Raw genomic sequence first — 13866 nt, forward strand, 5'->3', positions numbered from 1 at the left:
ACATCATTTTAGAATGTGTATCCATTAACAAATTACTGCAATTTTAAGTGTTTTTAATAGTTTTAACCTTTAATCTCCATACTGGAAGCATAGTTTGTTTATATACCAACATTACAGTATTATAATTTTCTGAATTTGACAATGTACTTATTTTTACCAGTGAGTTGTATACTTTTGTATGTTTTCATGCTGTGAACTAGCATCATTTTCTTTCAGCTTGAGGAACTCCCTTCCATATTTCCTATAAGGCTGGTCTAGTGGTGATAAACTCCCTCAGCTTTTGTTTGTCTAGGAAAGTCTATTTCTCCCTCATTTCTAAAGGATAGCTTTGCCAGGTGAAGTATCTTTGGTTGGCCATTTTTTTTCCCCAGCACTTTGAATATATCATCTCACTCTCTCCTGGCCTACAGGGGTTCTGCTAAGAAATCTGCCGATAGTCATATTGAGAGTCCCTTGTATGTGATATGCTTTTTTTCTCTTGCTATTACAGAATCCTTTCTTTGCCTTTGATTTTTTACAGTCTGATTATAATGTGTCTGGGCCAATTCTTCTTTGGGTTGAATTTGATTGGAGATATGTGAGCTTCCTTTATCTGGATTTTTGTATCTTTGCCCAGATATGTGAAGTTTTCAACAATTATCTCTTTAAATAGCTTTCTGTCTCTTTCTCCTTTTTGCCCTCCTGTTCTGCAAATGTGAACTCCCTTGATGGTGTTCCATAGATCCTGTATGCTTTCTTTATTACTTTATTTTCTTTTTTATGTTTTCTTCTCTGGATGACTTCAATTGATAAGTCTTCAAGTTCACTTATTTTTTCTTCTGTTTGATTTCACCTGCTGTTGAAGCTCCCTATTGTATTTTTTAGTTCAGTCATTCTATTCTAAAACTCCAAAACATTTGTTTGGTTGTTTTTGTTTTCTTTGTCTTTGCTTAGTTTCTTGTTTTGTTCTTCTATTGTTTTCATGATTTTTGTTAAATTCATTATCTGTGCTGTCTTATAACTGCTAATATTCTTTAGAACAATTATTCTGAATTCTTTGTCAGGCAATTTTTGTATCGCCAATTCTTTGGGCTCAGTTACCGAAACTTTACTGTGTTCTTTTGGTGGTCTCATATTTCCCAGATTCTTCACGATCCTTGTATTCTTGCAAAGGTGTCTGTGGATTTGAAGAAGCAGTCATCTCTTCCAGACTTTATAAAATGGCTTCTGTAAAGAAAGACCTTTATCTGCATGGGTGGCAGGTAGGAGAAGAGGGGGAAGGGAGACATGCTGGGGTGTGCTGTGGTACTGGGTCGGTCTAGTTGCACAGATCACCAAGTGTGGTGATATACACTGACTTTAGGTCTGGGGTGCTGAGTCTCATTGGCCAGACAGCTAATGCTGGTAACACTGACAACTTTTGGTCCTCACTGGCAAGAGCTGTAGGAGGTCTGACGAGGCTCTGAGGGCTGTCTGGATCCTTAGCTGTGCCTCTGTGTTCAGTGGCTAAAGGCCAGGGGTAGCAGCAACAGAGGCCAGAGTCAGTCACGTGTACACCTTCTACTATGGAGGCTGGTTGAAGACACATCTGTGTCACCAGATGCTAGCTGCAGGCTCATGCACTGGGGCCACACATGTGCAGTGGGGTTTCTCAGCTTGCACATGCACAATTGCAGAGGCCAGCTGTGCTTGCAAGCACAATGGTGGGGGCAGAAGTCGAAGAGCATGACCAACTTATTTCTTATTATGCATGTACAACTGTGGGAGCGAGGGCTGGCAGGGTACAGTACCCTGGCTTCAGGGATTAGCATCAGGTACATGTGGCAGTGGGGTTGAAGCCTGCTGGGACGGGGGGCTCAGGGCTGTTTGTGGGCAAAAGAGCAGTAGCTGTGCTATGTCCCTGGGCCAAAGCACTTGGTGCAGGCAGCAGGTGGGTTGGTTCTGGGGAGGAGGAATGGTAGCATAGGCACCTGAGGAATGTAAAGGTCACTGGAGTGAGACTGTGGGACAGCTCAAGGAAGGGGGAGGGGAGAAGGGTGGTGAGTCAAACACCCAGAGACTGACAAGGCTGCTGGGCTGGGTTCCCAGGTCAAGGCAACTACAGTAGTAGCACTCTTGCAGCTCTAGGTCTTTGCCCATTTCTGAATCAGATTGTTTGATTTTTGGTGCTGAGTTTTAGGAGTTCTCTATATTTTACATATGTTAATTCCTTATCAGATATATGATTTGTAAATGTTTTCTCCCATTCTGTGGGTTGCCTTTTTACTCTGTTGATTGTGTCTTTTGACACACAAAATTTTTAAATTTTCATGAAATCCAATTTCTCTATTTTTCCTTTTGCTGTGTCTTTGGTATCATACCCAAGAAATCTCTGTCAAATCTAATGTTGTGAAACATTTGCCCTATGTTTTCTTCTAACAGTTGTATTTTTTTAGGTCTTACATTTAGGTCTTTGATCCATTTTGAGTTCATTTTTGTATATGATATCAGGTAAGGGTCCAACTTCATACTTTTGCATGTGGATACTCAATTTTCTTAACACAATTTTTTGAAAAGACTGTCGTTTTCCCATTAAGTGGTCTTGGCACCCTTGTCAAACAACACTTGACCATATATACCAGAGTATATTTCTAGGCTTTCTATTCTATTCCATCAGCTTATATGTCTGTCTTTATGCCAGGACAAAACCATTTTAATTACTGTAGCATTGTATTAAGTTTTGGAGTCAAGTAGTGTGAACCTTTGTTCTTCTTTTTCAGGATTGTTTTGGCTACTTGAGGTCCCTCGAGGTTCCACATGAATTTTAGGGTGAGTTTTTCTATTTCTTCAAAAAACATCACTGGGATTTTGACAGGGATTACAATTAATCTGTAGGTTGCTTTGGGTAGTATGAATATTTTACTTATTTATTTTTTCTTTTAAAAGTTTATTTATTAACTTTTTTGTTTGTTTACATTCTATGATGTGGAACAGTTGGGGGTAGGGAGAGAGGGGAAAGGGGGAGGAAATAGGGTGGTAGAAGGAGGAAGGAGGAGGGGCAGGGTTGAGGCCTGTGCCACCACCCTCATTCCTGCATGGGAGACCAGGGGGCTTCCAGTGGTGGCACGGCCATTGCTGGGCTGGGAGCAGATGTCAGAGGGGTGTAGCTGAAGCCCTCACATCCCCCCACCACTGCCCCAGCTCAGGAGCCCAGGCACTTCCTGTGACAGCTCAATGGTCATCACTAGGCTTGTTGCAGGTGTCGGGGGCATGGCTGAGGCCCTCAGCCCCCTGCCACCCCAGTTCAGGAGAGCCCTGGGTGCTTCCAGCACGGCTCTGTGGTCATTGCTGGGTTGGTTGCAGGTGTTGGGGGTGCACGGCCGAGGCTTTTGACCCTTTGCCGCCTTGGCTCAGGAGAGCCTAGGGTGCTTCCTGTGGTGACTCAGTGGTCATTGCAGGACTGGTTGTGGGTGTTGGGAGGGCGTGGATGGGGCCGTTGGCCACTCACTCTTGGGACTGGTTGTGGATGTTGGGGGGCATGACTGAGGCCCTAGCCCTCCTCACTCCCTGGTTTGGTAGCCCAGGGGACTTCCAGTCCTTCTAGGTTTTATAGGTGTTCTTTGGTGATGTGAGATCTTTACTAGTTAATATCAAACTTTGTCTCTGGTCTGTGGGTATTTTGTTTTTTCTTTCGGTTCTCTGTTGGATTATTTGCCATTCCTACCACTTCAACTCTGCACTGGAACTAATTTGTTGTCCTTTGCTTACTTCTAAAATGGGGGGACTTCTTGTGCGGACTAGCATTTGAGCTCTGTGGTTTAGCTAAATAGTTGCTTTGCTTCTGATTCCCTGGGGAAGGCTTTTTGTGCAGCTCAGGATTTAATGGTTGACTTTATAGGTACTTCCAGATCTCGTGAGATGTGGTACACCTGGGCTGTATAGAAATTCTGGTCTAGGCCTGAGTCTTTTCATCAAACTGCACCCCTACAGGTCTATATTCATGACCAATATCCACTGAGTGGTCCTACATTGATTGGGGGGCAGATCAGCTGTCCTTGCTGTGCCCCAGTGTTCTGTTGGGTCCGTCTCCCTCACAACCCATGCTCCAAACACTTCCCATGTGATGGGCTGTACACCAGTCCCTTGCAATGACTCACCAGCCTCTAAGTGGCTCCTGTTTTTCAGTTATTGTGGCTCCTTCCTCCTATGTGGCTCTACAGGAACCCTATTAGTAGTCTTGCTGGCCTGGGGGTCACCAAGGCCCTCTTCTCCCCTGCAGCCTCCAAGCATCTTCACTCGAAGGGCACAGTTTCAGGTTTTGCCAGTTCCTGCTCCGTGTGCTCACCAGCCCCAGCCTTGAAGTGGCCAATGCTTGAAATGGTAGGAGCAGTTCTTTCTCTCTCACACCATGGCTTCTCCCACCTTCATGCACTCCATAGGTCTCTCCTCCTCTTCCCCTGATTTCTGGCAGCCCCAGCTTGGCTGTCATTGCTTTTTAATAGTTGTACATTGGTTGATTTGTGGGAGAGAGGGATGCTGGGGACCGTCGATTCTGCCATCTTGATCAGAAGCCAGTATGAATATTTTAATAATATTAAATAGCCCAACCCATGAACATGAAATGTATTTCCATTTATTTATGTCTTTTTAAACTTTTTCCAGCAATGTTTCATAGTATTCATTGTACAAGTCTTTAACTTCTTTGGTTAAGTTAATTCCTAAGCATTTTAGTCCTTTTGATGCTATTGTGCATAGAATTGTTTTCATAATTTCCCATTCAGACTGTTCATTGTTAGTGTATAGAAATGCAACAGATTTTTGTGCACTGACTTTGTATCCTTCTACTTTGCTAAATTCATTTTTTACTTCTAAGTTTTGTGTGTGTGGAATCAATAGGGTTTTCCACATATAAAATTATATCATTTGTGAATAAAGATAATTTTACTTCTTTCCTTCCAATTTAGATGCCTATGCATATATTTTTATCATCTTATTTCTTATTTCTTTTTCTTACCTAAATGCCCTGTCTAGAACTTCCAATACTATGCTGAATAGAAGTGGTGAAAGTAGGCATCTTTGCCTTGTTCCTGATCTTAGAGAAAAAGCTTTCAGTCTTTCAACAGTAAGTATGATACTTGGATACTTGCTGTGGGTGTTTCATATACAGCTTTTATCATGTTTAGGTAGTTTCCTTCTTTTCCTACTTTGTTGAGTGTTTTTATCATGAAATGGTGTTGAATTTTGTCAAATTCTTTTTCTGCATCAGTTAAGATAAATGTGTTTTTTTTCCCCTCCATTCTGTTAAGGTTGTATACTACATTGAGGATCTCATTATCTCTTGTTTATACTAGTACATTAGACTCATACCTGGTATCTCTGTCTCCAGTTTTGCTTCCCTTAAATCTAGCTTCTGCACAGCAGATAGAGTGCTCCTCTCTAAGATATATATTTTTGTGGGGAGGGGAGGATGGTGAAATCACTCCCCACTTAAAAGTCTTCTATTGCTCCCCAGAGTTCAAGTTCTCAGTGTGACATACAAGACCTATTTACTTTTGCCTCATCCCTTATCTTTTTTGCCCATTTTCTTCTGCACTAACAGCAGGCTGTGCTTATCTCTCCCCCTATACTACATCAGATGCTGTTTGCTCTGAATAGAATATGATTGCCTTGATTCTTTATTTGGTTGACTGTTACTCATTCTTTATAATTCAATTTGATGTTAACTCCTCTAGTCTTTCTTTTCTTAAGTGTTCATTCACAAGTATTTATTCTGTGTCTGGTACATGCCAGGCACTCTGCTAGGTGTTAGGACTGCAGAGGTAGATAAGGCAAACAAGGCTCTTGCTTGCAAACATTCTTGAAGGTTACACCCTCAATATCTGTGTTCCCCTAGCATCTTGTGTTTGCCTCAATTTTCTCATTTATCATATAATATGAAATTATCAGTTTATATTCATCTGACCAGCACATACTGAGGATTCAATAAGTGTTTCCTTAACCACATGTATAAACTAGTGCTTTTAACATTAACTACGTGTGAAATTTCCTGTTTTGTTTTTTCTGGGTTATCCCTCTTCCTCCTCCTCCACTGTCAACTGAGAATTGATCAATTCACAAGAAGTCAGGTCTATGGAGCCCAGACACTATCTCACCTAAGCATCTGAAGAAAAGATAGGTACCTAGATAAATATCTATAGATATGAAAAAAAAATCATTAAAAGGAGGCTCAGGAGCAAGGCAGATAAGAAGAAAAGAGAAAATATTAAATTATCATAAAGAAAATGTGTTTGTAGGGCCAGATAAATGTTGTCAGAATCAAAACTTCCCCCTTCGGATCCCTGTACTGGCAAACCACAAAAAGAAATAAATAAGTAAATAAATAAATAGAATTTTAAAAATTTCCCCAGACAAAGGACAAATAACTATAAACTATAAAATCTAAAACTTGAATTAAACTACTGGTTTCAAATAGTTCCTTCGTAACTCAAGGTTTCAGACAGTCAATAGCAAAATGGTAGTTGTCTTGAAATACACGAAGTCATGTAGGAGAAGGGCAGAACCAAAACAAAGAAGCAGAATCACTAGTTGGTTGGAAACTACAAGAACACACATTTCAGCTTAATATAAGGAAGATGTCAACAGATAGAGCTGTTCAGCAATGGAACTGGTTACCACCTGAGGAAAGAACCCTATCATCAGAGACAAAACAGTTATATTGGTGGCAGGGAGGTCTTATAAAAGACAGTGAGCTCTTTCAGCATAGGGATTATGATTCTAATGTTAGGCACCTAGAATATATTAAATAAATGTTTAAGTGAATGAAGCATGAATGGATGGAAGAGGGGTGGATTCAAGTGTAGGTTGGGCCGAATGTCTCAAAAATCCCCTCCAGCTTTAGACTTCTATGATAACATGAAAACCATGTCACATCTTCTTTATCATTTCTCATCAGTCTCCTGGAGGAGACAGTACTTAAAATTAGCAAGGGAAGAAAAAATAATGGACTTATCCCAGATAATCAGATTTTAAGATATTCCTGAGGTTGTGACTATTTTAGTTGACAAAGCCTCCTAATGCCACTCTACCTTTGTCTCCAATTAACCTAAGAGTGTGCTAGCCTCACAAACACTGCTCCTCACTATATGGCATTGACTTCTCTTTGAGACTGCCCAAATAACACATACAGTAGTCAGGCTGAGGGAAGAAAATAATGAAGTGAAACAGTTACATGTTTCTATACTCCAGGGCATAGAATAATTAAGAATTTTGTTAGGAGCTAGTTGGATACCTTTTCATGTCAGTGGATTTATCCATTAAAGTTGAAGCATGACTACTATAGCCATTAAAAATGTACTCAAGTACTATAAAGACATCTCATTAAATCATTTCTGGCAGTTTCTGCCAAGCAGTGAAGCATTTTTCATTCACAAAGATCAGTTAGATAAAGTGCTAGAAAAAATGGTATGGGCTCTTTAAAGGAAATTAACATTTTTTAGAGGCCCAAGTACAGTATAGTACAGGACAATACAGCAAAGTAATATTTGTAGCACAGGGGAAAACTTCCTTCTCCGTCGATTTACAAAAAATGTTAAAAATCAAAGTAGCAAATGACCATTTTCACAGAATCATCACAGATTAGAACTTTACTTATATAGCTTTGTTTCTCTTTTACATATTTAGGTGGTATAAATACATATTCAGAGGATGGCTTGAGAGGTCCTGTGGCAGCTTCCATAATGAGTGTCCAAAATATACAATCAGTTTAAATAAAAATGGTCAACCATATTTTTTATAGAATATAAGTGGGTAAAGGTTTTATTGGACTAGCCAGCCCAAGCTTTTGAATACTTGGATCATGCTCTAAAAAAACACTGGTTTAAATAAGTTTTCTGTGCTATTTAGTTATGACCTCTTTTAAAGTCATGATGATGATTTTGTCTAATACATAGTGAGAACTCAGTAAGTACTTTTTAAATGAATAAATTGTAATGTCCATGCTCTCTTTCCCATTCCCTTATAACCAAGGTCAGAGGTGGGCATGGAAATACTACTTGTAGCCAGGGAACAGAATTAAGATACTACCTTTTAACATTGTTCAGGCTCATATAGACACACAAAGGCAAAGCCCATACACAAACATGTTCAATCCTATCTGCCCCTCCTCTTTGCTTCTATGGCACTCTTTTGTGCACTGCTATCACTGCATTTTTTACATTATGCAATCATTATTAGTTTATTGATCCATCACCCTTGACTCTGAGTACCTTGGTATAGGTATAATGTTATTTATCTTTGTTAATTAACATCATCAAGCACAGTGTCTCGGTCATAGAAGGTACTCCAACTCAAGGAGTTAAAGGACCTCCACAATTAATCCTAATAAAAGTACTCAACTACATAGTCAGCAGCAAAGAAAATCCCTTTATCAACCTTAAGAGTCTAAGTAAAAATCATTTCAACCAATCCACTTGAATTCTGTCTGCTGAAACATGAGTCTAACAGAACAAGAAGGAACATATTAGCAATAACCTTGCACGGAAAGTTTTCTGCCTTCAAGAATTTACTGAGACTTTGTTTACGCTATATTAACTTTTATCTATTCATTGCTGTGGCAGATAAAAAAGAATAGGAAGTGGGCAGGCAGGGAGAGGATAGGCCTTCTGTTCAATGAAAACCTGGCAAACAGGCTTACCTCTTCTGACTGCTCCCTGGTCTGTGCAGGTGACAATCTCCTTCCCACTGTAAGTCGATGGCAAGGGTAAGAGAGCCCTGATTCAGCAAGACACATCTGCAAAAAGTAGAATCCATCATTTGTAAACAAAATGTGGCCATGTTTCAGAAAAGGATCTTATTTTTCAGATATTTTCTATTATTTCTGAAGCTAGATTAGAAAGCTTACTCTAGTAGCCTGGGCATTACATTATCAAGAAGGCACTTAAATTCTGAAAATTTTCCACATAAGGAATGTTATGGTAGGCAAGGTTAATTTTCTTTTGATGATAGACTGGGGCTCCTGGAAACTGTAACGAGCTGAAAATAGGCAAATCATACAAACTTCCCCACATCCCTCGCCACCCACCCGTGTGTGTCTGCTACTTTTCTCTTCCTAATTCCCAGGGCAGTAAGGGTAAAAAATAGAAAACTGTAGGAGAGATACTGAATCAGAAAATTCCAGAAGACACTTATAGACCAAAAATATATCAAAATATAAGTTTAGGTTTTACCCAAAATAATGTCTGAGCAAAGAGGAAGTTGCCTTATACTTGAGTATTTACAAAAGTTCTCTTATTACAGAGTGCTCCCACAAATACTTTATTTTGAACTATAGTACACTGTTTCAGAAAGACAAATTAGCTTGAATTAACCCCAGTCAATGGTACTTCAAGTGCTCACAGAGTTTACCTGTCAGAACTGGTTAATAAAGAAGACAAGGATATTTATTATCAATCACATGATTATTCCTAGAGGTATGATCTCACAATTGCAAGTGTTGAAAGCCCTTGTAAACAAGCCTTTAAAAGATACTTTGAAAAATGCCTTGGGAAGATGATGAATGTACATCCACATGACAAATTTAAGAAAAAATGAAAAAACCACAACTGTCTTAATGATACATAAACAGGGACAATATTAGATTAGTACTTTCCCCATAGAATAGAGATAAGGTTGAGCTACTATAGGTAAAGCAATAAGAAAATGCCCAGCAAACAGGTGATTCTCAAAAAACACTACTTTTTATTATTCTGTGAATGAATACTTGTGGCTTGGGATAAAATGTTCAGTGAGAGCATGATATGCTGACTCAAAATGATGCTGAATCTCAACTTAGAGTGAAGAGGATGGACTCTAGAAACTGTGATTATAGTGATGATAACAATGATTATATATTAAAAATACATATAGAACTTGAATTAAATTATCTCATGAAATGTGAGGGTGGACAAAAGAAGTATTTCTAAATTAACAGTACTTTATATATTACTATATTAATATTATTTTAAGTATGTCTAATTAAATAAATGAATTAATCTGACAAGTATATATTATACATACCAACAAAATGTTATACATTGAAACGGCCCAAAGAACGTCCTTTTTTTTTTTTGCAAAAATAAGGCATTGTCTTACAATATTTATATTTCTAAAATAAGGCCACATTTTTAAGCACAAATAGCTACAGTAGGCAAGAATTCAATCTGATTGCTCTTGTTAGCTGTCAATCATTAAAATGTAAGGATGACAATCATTTTTAAATTAGGAAGAAAAATGGCCAAAATCAAGTAAATTTGCTGTGTTAAGAAGTAGTCCAAGGGAAAGGCAGGCATTTAAATTCTTGTTAACTGCTAAAAGGAACTTTTTCTGTTTAATGACAGGAGATAGCCAAGCATAGCATGGACTTTTAAAGTCAGAGTATCCTGAGTTCAAACTGACTTCTACTATTTACCCCAATCAATATTTTACATTGCAAACCCATGTTTCTTCTTCTATAAAAATTGATATTATCTATCCTAACAGACTTTCTGTGAAGATGCTTAAATGAGAATACATCTGCCACATAGATATTCCATCGGTGAATGAATACTCAAAGCCCATCTGAAGTTTTTTTCTTTTCTTTCAGAAGGTATTTAGTATTAGGAACATACTATGTCAATGATTCTCAAAGTATGATCTATAGACACAGGGTTCTTGAGATCCTTCCAGAGGTTCCACAAGGTCAAAATTATTTCATTGTAATACTTAGATGGTATTTGACTTTTTCACCATTTTTACACTGATGTTAAAGAAGCAAAAGTAGGTAATCTGCTGCTACAAGGTAGTGGTACCAAATTGTGCTCGAGAGCTCAATGTCACTCTACTCACTAAATTTTTAAATATAATTACTTTTCATAAAAATGCTATTTATATTAACCTGTCATTAATTTATTATCTTAATTACTTAAATTTTTTCACAATATAAAATTTGAAAATGGCCAATGTCAATGGATATAATCCACATTAACAAAAGCTCTCTGGGGTCTTTGTTGATTTCTTTAAAAGAGCAAAGGGATCCTGAGACAAAATGTTGTGAACTGCTGAAATATGCAATGTGTACAGATGTAACTAGTTTTCATGAATAATGACAATTATTTGAAATAACTTAGAAGCCAAAAAAGCACTTTATTTTGTGAAATTTGAGAATTTTTTCAATGATGTTTCCTCTTACATAATTAAGAAAGCATATAATGTTTTCTTTATAAACATATGAAAATAAAATATTAGGACAACATGCAAAAGAAAACTCCTATAAACTATCATGACTAATTATTGGCTGTCTCTAGCAAGTTGTTAATAAAACACAGTATTACTGTTTTAAGCTTGGCCTTTGGGGCATTTATAAAGTCTTCCTTAATACTGCTTTCTTTAAAAATATGAATTAGTTCTTGAAAGTATTTTTTATTTGAAACCCAATTTTTAGCACTCTCCCAAATACATCCGTGCAGTATGTCTTTCTTCCTAATTATTAATGACAGCGACTAAGACATTTGAAGATTACTGGACTGAAAGTCAGAAGACCTGAATGATGGGACCTTGGGTCAGTCATCAGGAGCCTTAATATCACCTTTTGTAAAATATGGGAATGCCCCACTGAAGGACCTCTGAGATCTCTTCTAGCTCCAATGGACTATGATCTTAATATGTCACTAAGGAGATTCAGTTAAGTCACCTGAAGGCTCCTTGTCCTACATGTGACACACACAGTAAAACAACTGGACAATTCTGAAACTATAGCTTTACTATTTGTATCTTTTCTATTTTCAATCAGTTTGTAAGATATGATTCCTCTGTGTTTTAAAAAGAACATTAACATAAGAAAGCTTTTTAAAACAATCATGTCCCTAGCTTGTCATCATCCTAACAAGGCACCAGCATAATTAATTCCATCCATGTTTGGGAATGCTATGGGGCACTAGCACTGAATACAATCATTGCAATACTGCAAAGGTACAAATGTATATATAAACAGCACTGAGTATTGCTTCCTGGAAGTATAACTGATCTACAATAAACTATACATATTTTGAAGTGTATAATTTGATAGGTTTTGACAAATGTATACATACACCCATGAAACCACTCAGAACTTTAAAAAAATAATTGAATAATAATTGCTATAATTGAGAGCTTAACGTATATTGTAAATATGTGAAATGCTTTATATATACTACCCTACTTAATTCTCACAATAATCCTTCCAGATAGTAGATATTATAATCCCCATTTTAAAGATGAGGCTACTAAACCTTACATAAATTAAGAAGCTTACCCAAGGTTACACAGGTACTGAGTGGTGGGCCAAAATTAAAACTCAGGCAGTTTTACCTCAGAATGATCAAACAACCTATTAATGCTCTAGTATATCTTGTCATGTGGTCTGATAAACAATAATTACTTTCTTTGGTTTAATTAAAACAGCTACTCATGGAGACCATCAATTTATCAGGCACTGTATAGTAAGTGTTTAACATATATCTACCATATGTAACAACTCTGCAAATTAAAGATTACCATGATTGTACAGATCACAAAACAGCCTTAGAGGGGTAAAGTAACTTGTCCAAAATAAATTAGCTACTAAGTGGCAAACCAGATTTAACTCCAAAGGCTATGGAGTTTTCTATTACATCACATTTCCAACACAAAGCTCTTCATGAGTAAGAAGCCTTGAAGATGACTGCTGGATCACACCTTTAAATTTTTCAGATGCTCACTGAGGTAGTTTTAAGCCAAACTGAGTCATGAGGTTGAAATATCATTTACTGCCAACAAGAGTGCAAATCAAAAAAGCTTATTTATTTTTATTCACAATCCAAGCTTTTTTTCTTTTTTAAGTCACTTACGTGCTAGAAAAGTCACAGAGCTTTAATTTGTGGCATGTTGAAGCAAGCTTATTAAGAATGCTAGTTACCAAGTGTACATCCACTTGTCTGGACTAGCCCACTGCCACATTCTTGTAGCAGGGTTAAATAGCAGTTTAGCCACCTCATAAAAAAACACCATGCTAAAAAGGAAGTGACTATTAATATTCTGGAACCAATGAGATATTACAAGAGATGTGCAGGTCAAGATCAATTATCTACAAAACTCCTATATAAATAGCTCAAAAAACTGTGTTCTCTGCTTGGCCTTCCTGTCCTCAATTGATTTGGCAAATTAGTAAGGTTTGATGAAATAAACACCAACAGTAACAAATTCTGAGGCTTTTTGCTATGTACACACACACAAATGCTACCATGTAAGCAAACAGAGTTGGAAGAAACAAGGATGGCTGCTATAGATGGCTTTGTTTTATACTCATATAATATTAAAGTGAGAAGAGTCCTTAGAATTCATCATTTGCTGGTGTCCCAACCAGGAGACCACAGATCTTGAAGGTTTAGCTGAGTCAAGTGCTGCTGCCATACCCTTCTCTGCAAGCATCCCCTGCCCCATTCCAAGCTACTAATGAGAATTTCCAGAGAAGGTTTCAGCAGCCTACTCAAATTTCTATCAGTAGTCCCACAATCCTGAACAGATTCTAAATGAAAGGCAGTTTCCCCTCATAAGATCTAGTTGAATCCTCCCATTTTTAACAGGCGTAGAAACAGAGGTTGAGGAAAGAGAGGTAAAGTTGTTTGCCCCAAGTCTCACTTCTGCCTAATGACAGCACGAGCATGTTTGTTTTTTTTTTTTAATTTTATTTTGTCGATATACATTGTGGCTGATTATTGCTCCCCATCACCAAAACCTCCCTCCCTTCTCCCTCCCCCCCTCCCCCCAACAATGTCCTTTCTGTTTTCTTGTCGTATCAACTTCAAGTAATTGTGGTTGTTATATCTTCTTCCCCCCGCCTCCGGTTTTGTGTGTGTGTGTGTGTGTGTGAATTTATAT

The 13866-nt window shown here is 37.8% G+C and overlaps 1 protein-coding gene across 1 annotated transcript in view; it reads right to left on the reverse strand.

Annotated features, from left to right (window-relative positions):
* FAF1 (Fas associated factor 1) overlaps nucleotides 1–13866 on the reverse strand; it is a 516326-nt gene that overhangs the window by 175749 nt on the left and 326711 nt on the right. The window contains exon 9 of the mRNA XM_063105346.1: nucleotides 8651–8746. Within this exon, the coding sequence (XP_062961416.1) occupies nucleotides 8651–8746 (96 nt within the window). The remainder of the gene's footprint in view (nucleotides 1–8650; nucleotides 8747–13866) is intronic.

The sequence above is a fragment of the Cynocephalus volans genome, chromosome 8 (genome assembly GCF_027409185.1).
Source record: "Cynocephalus volans isolate mCynVol1 chromosome 8, mCynVol1.pri, whole genome shotgun sequence".
Lineage (NCBI taxonomy): Eukaryota > Metazoa > Chordata > Mammalia > Dermoptera > Cynocephalidae > Cynocephalus > Cynocephalus volans.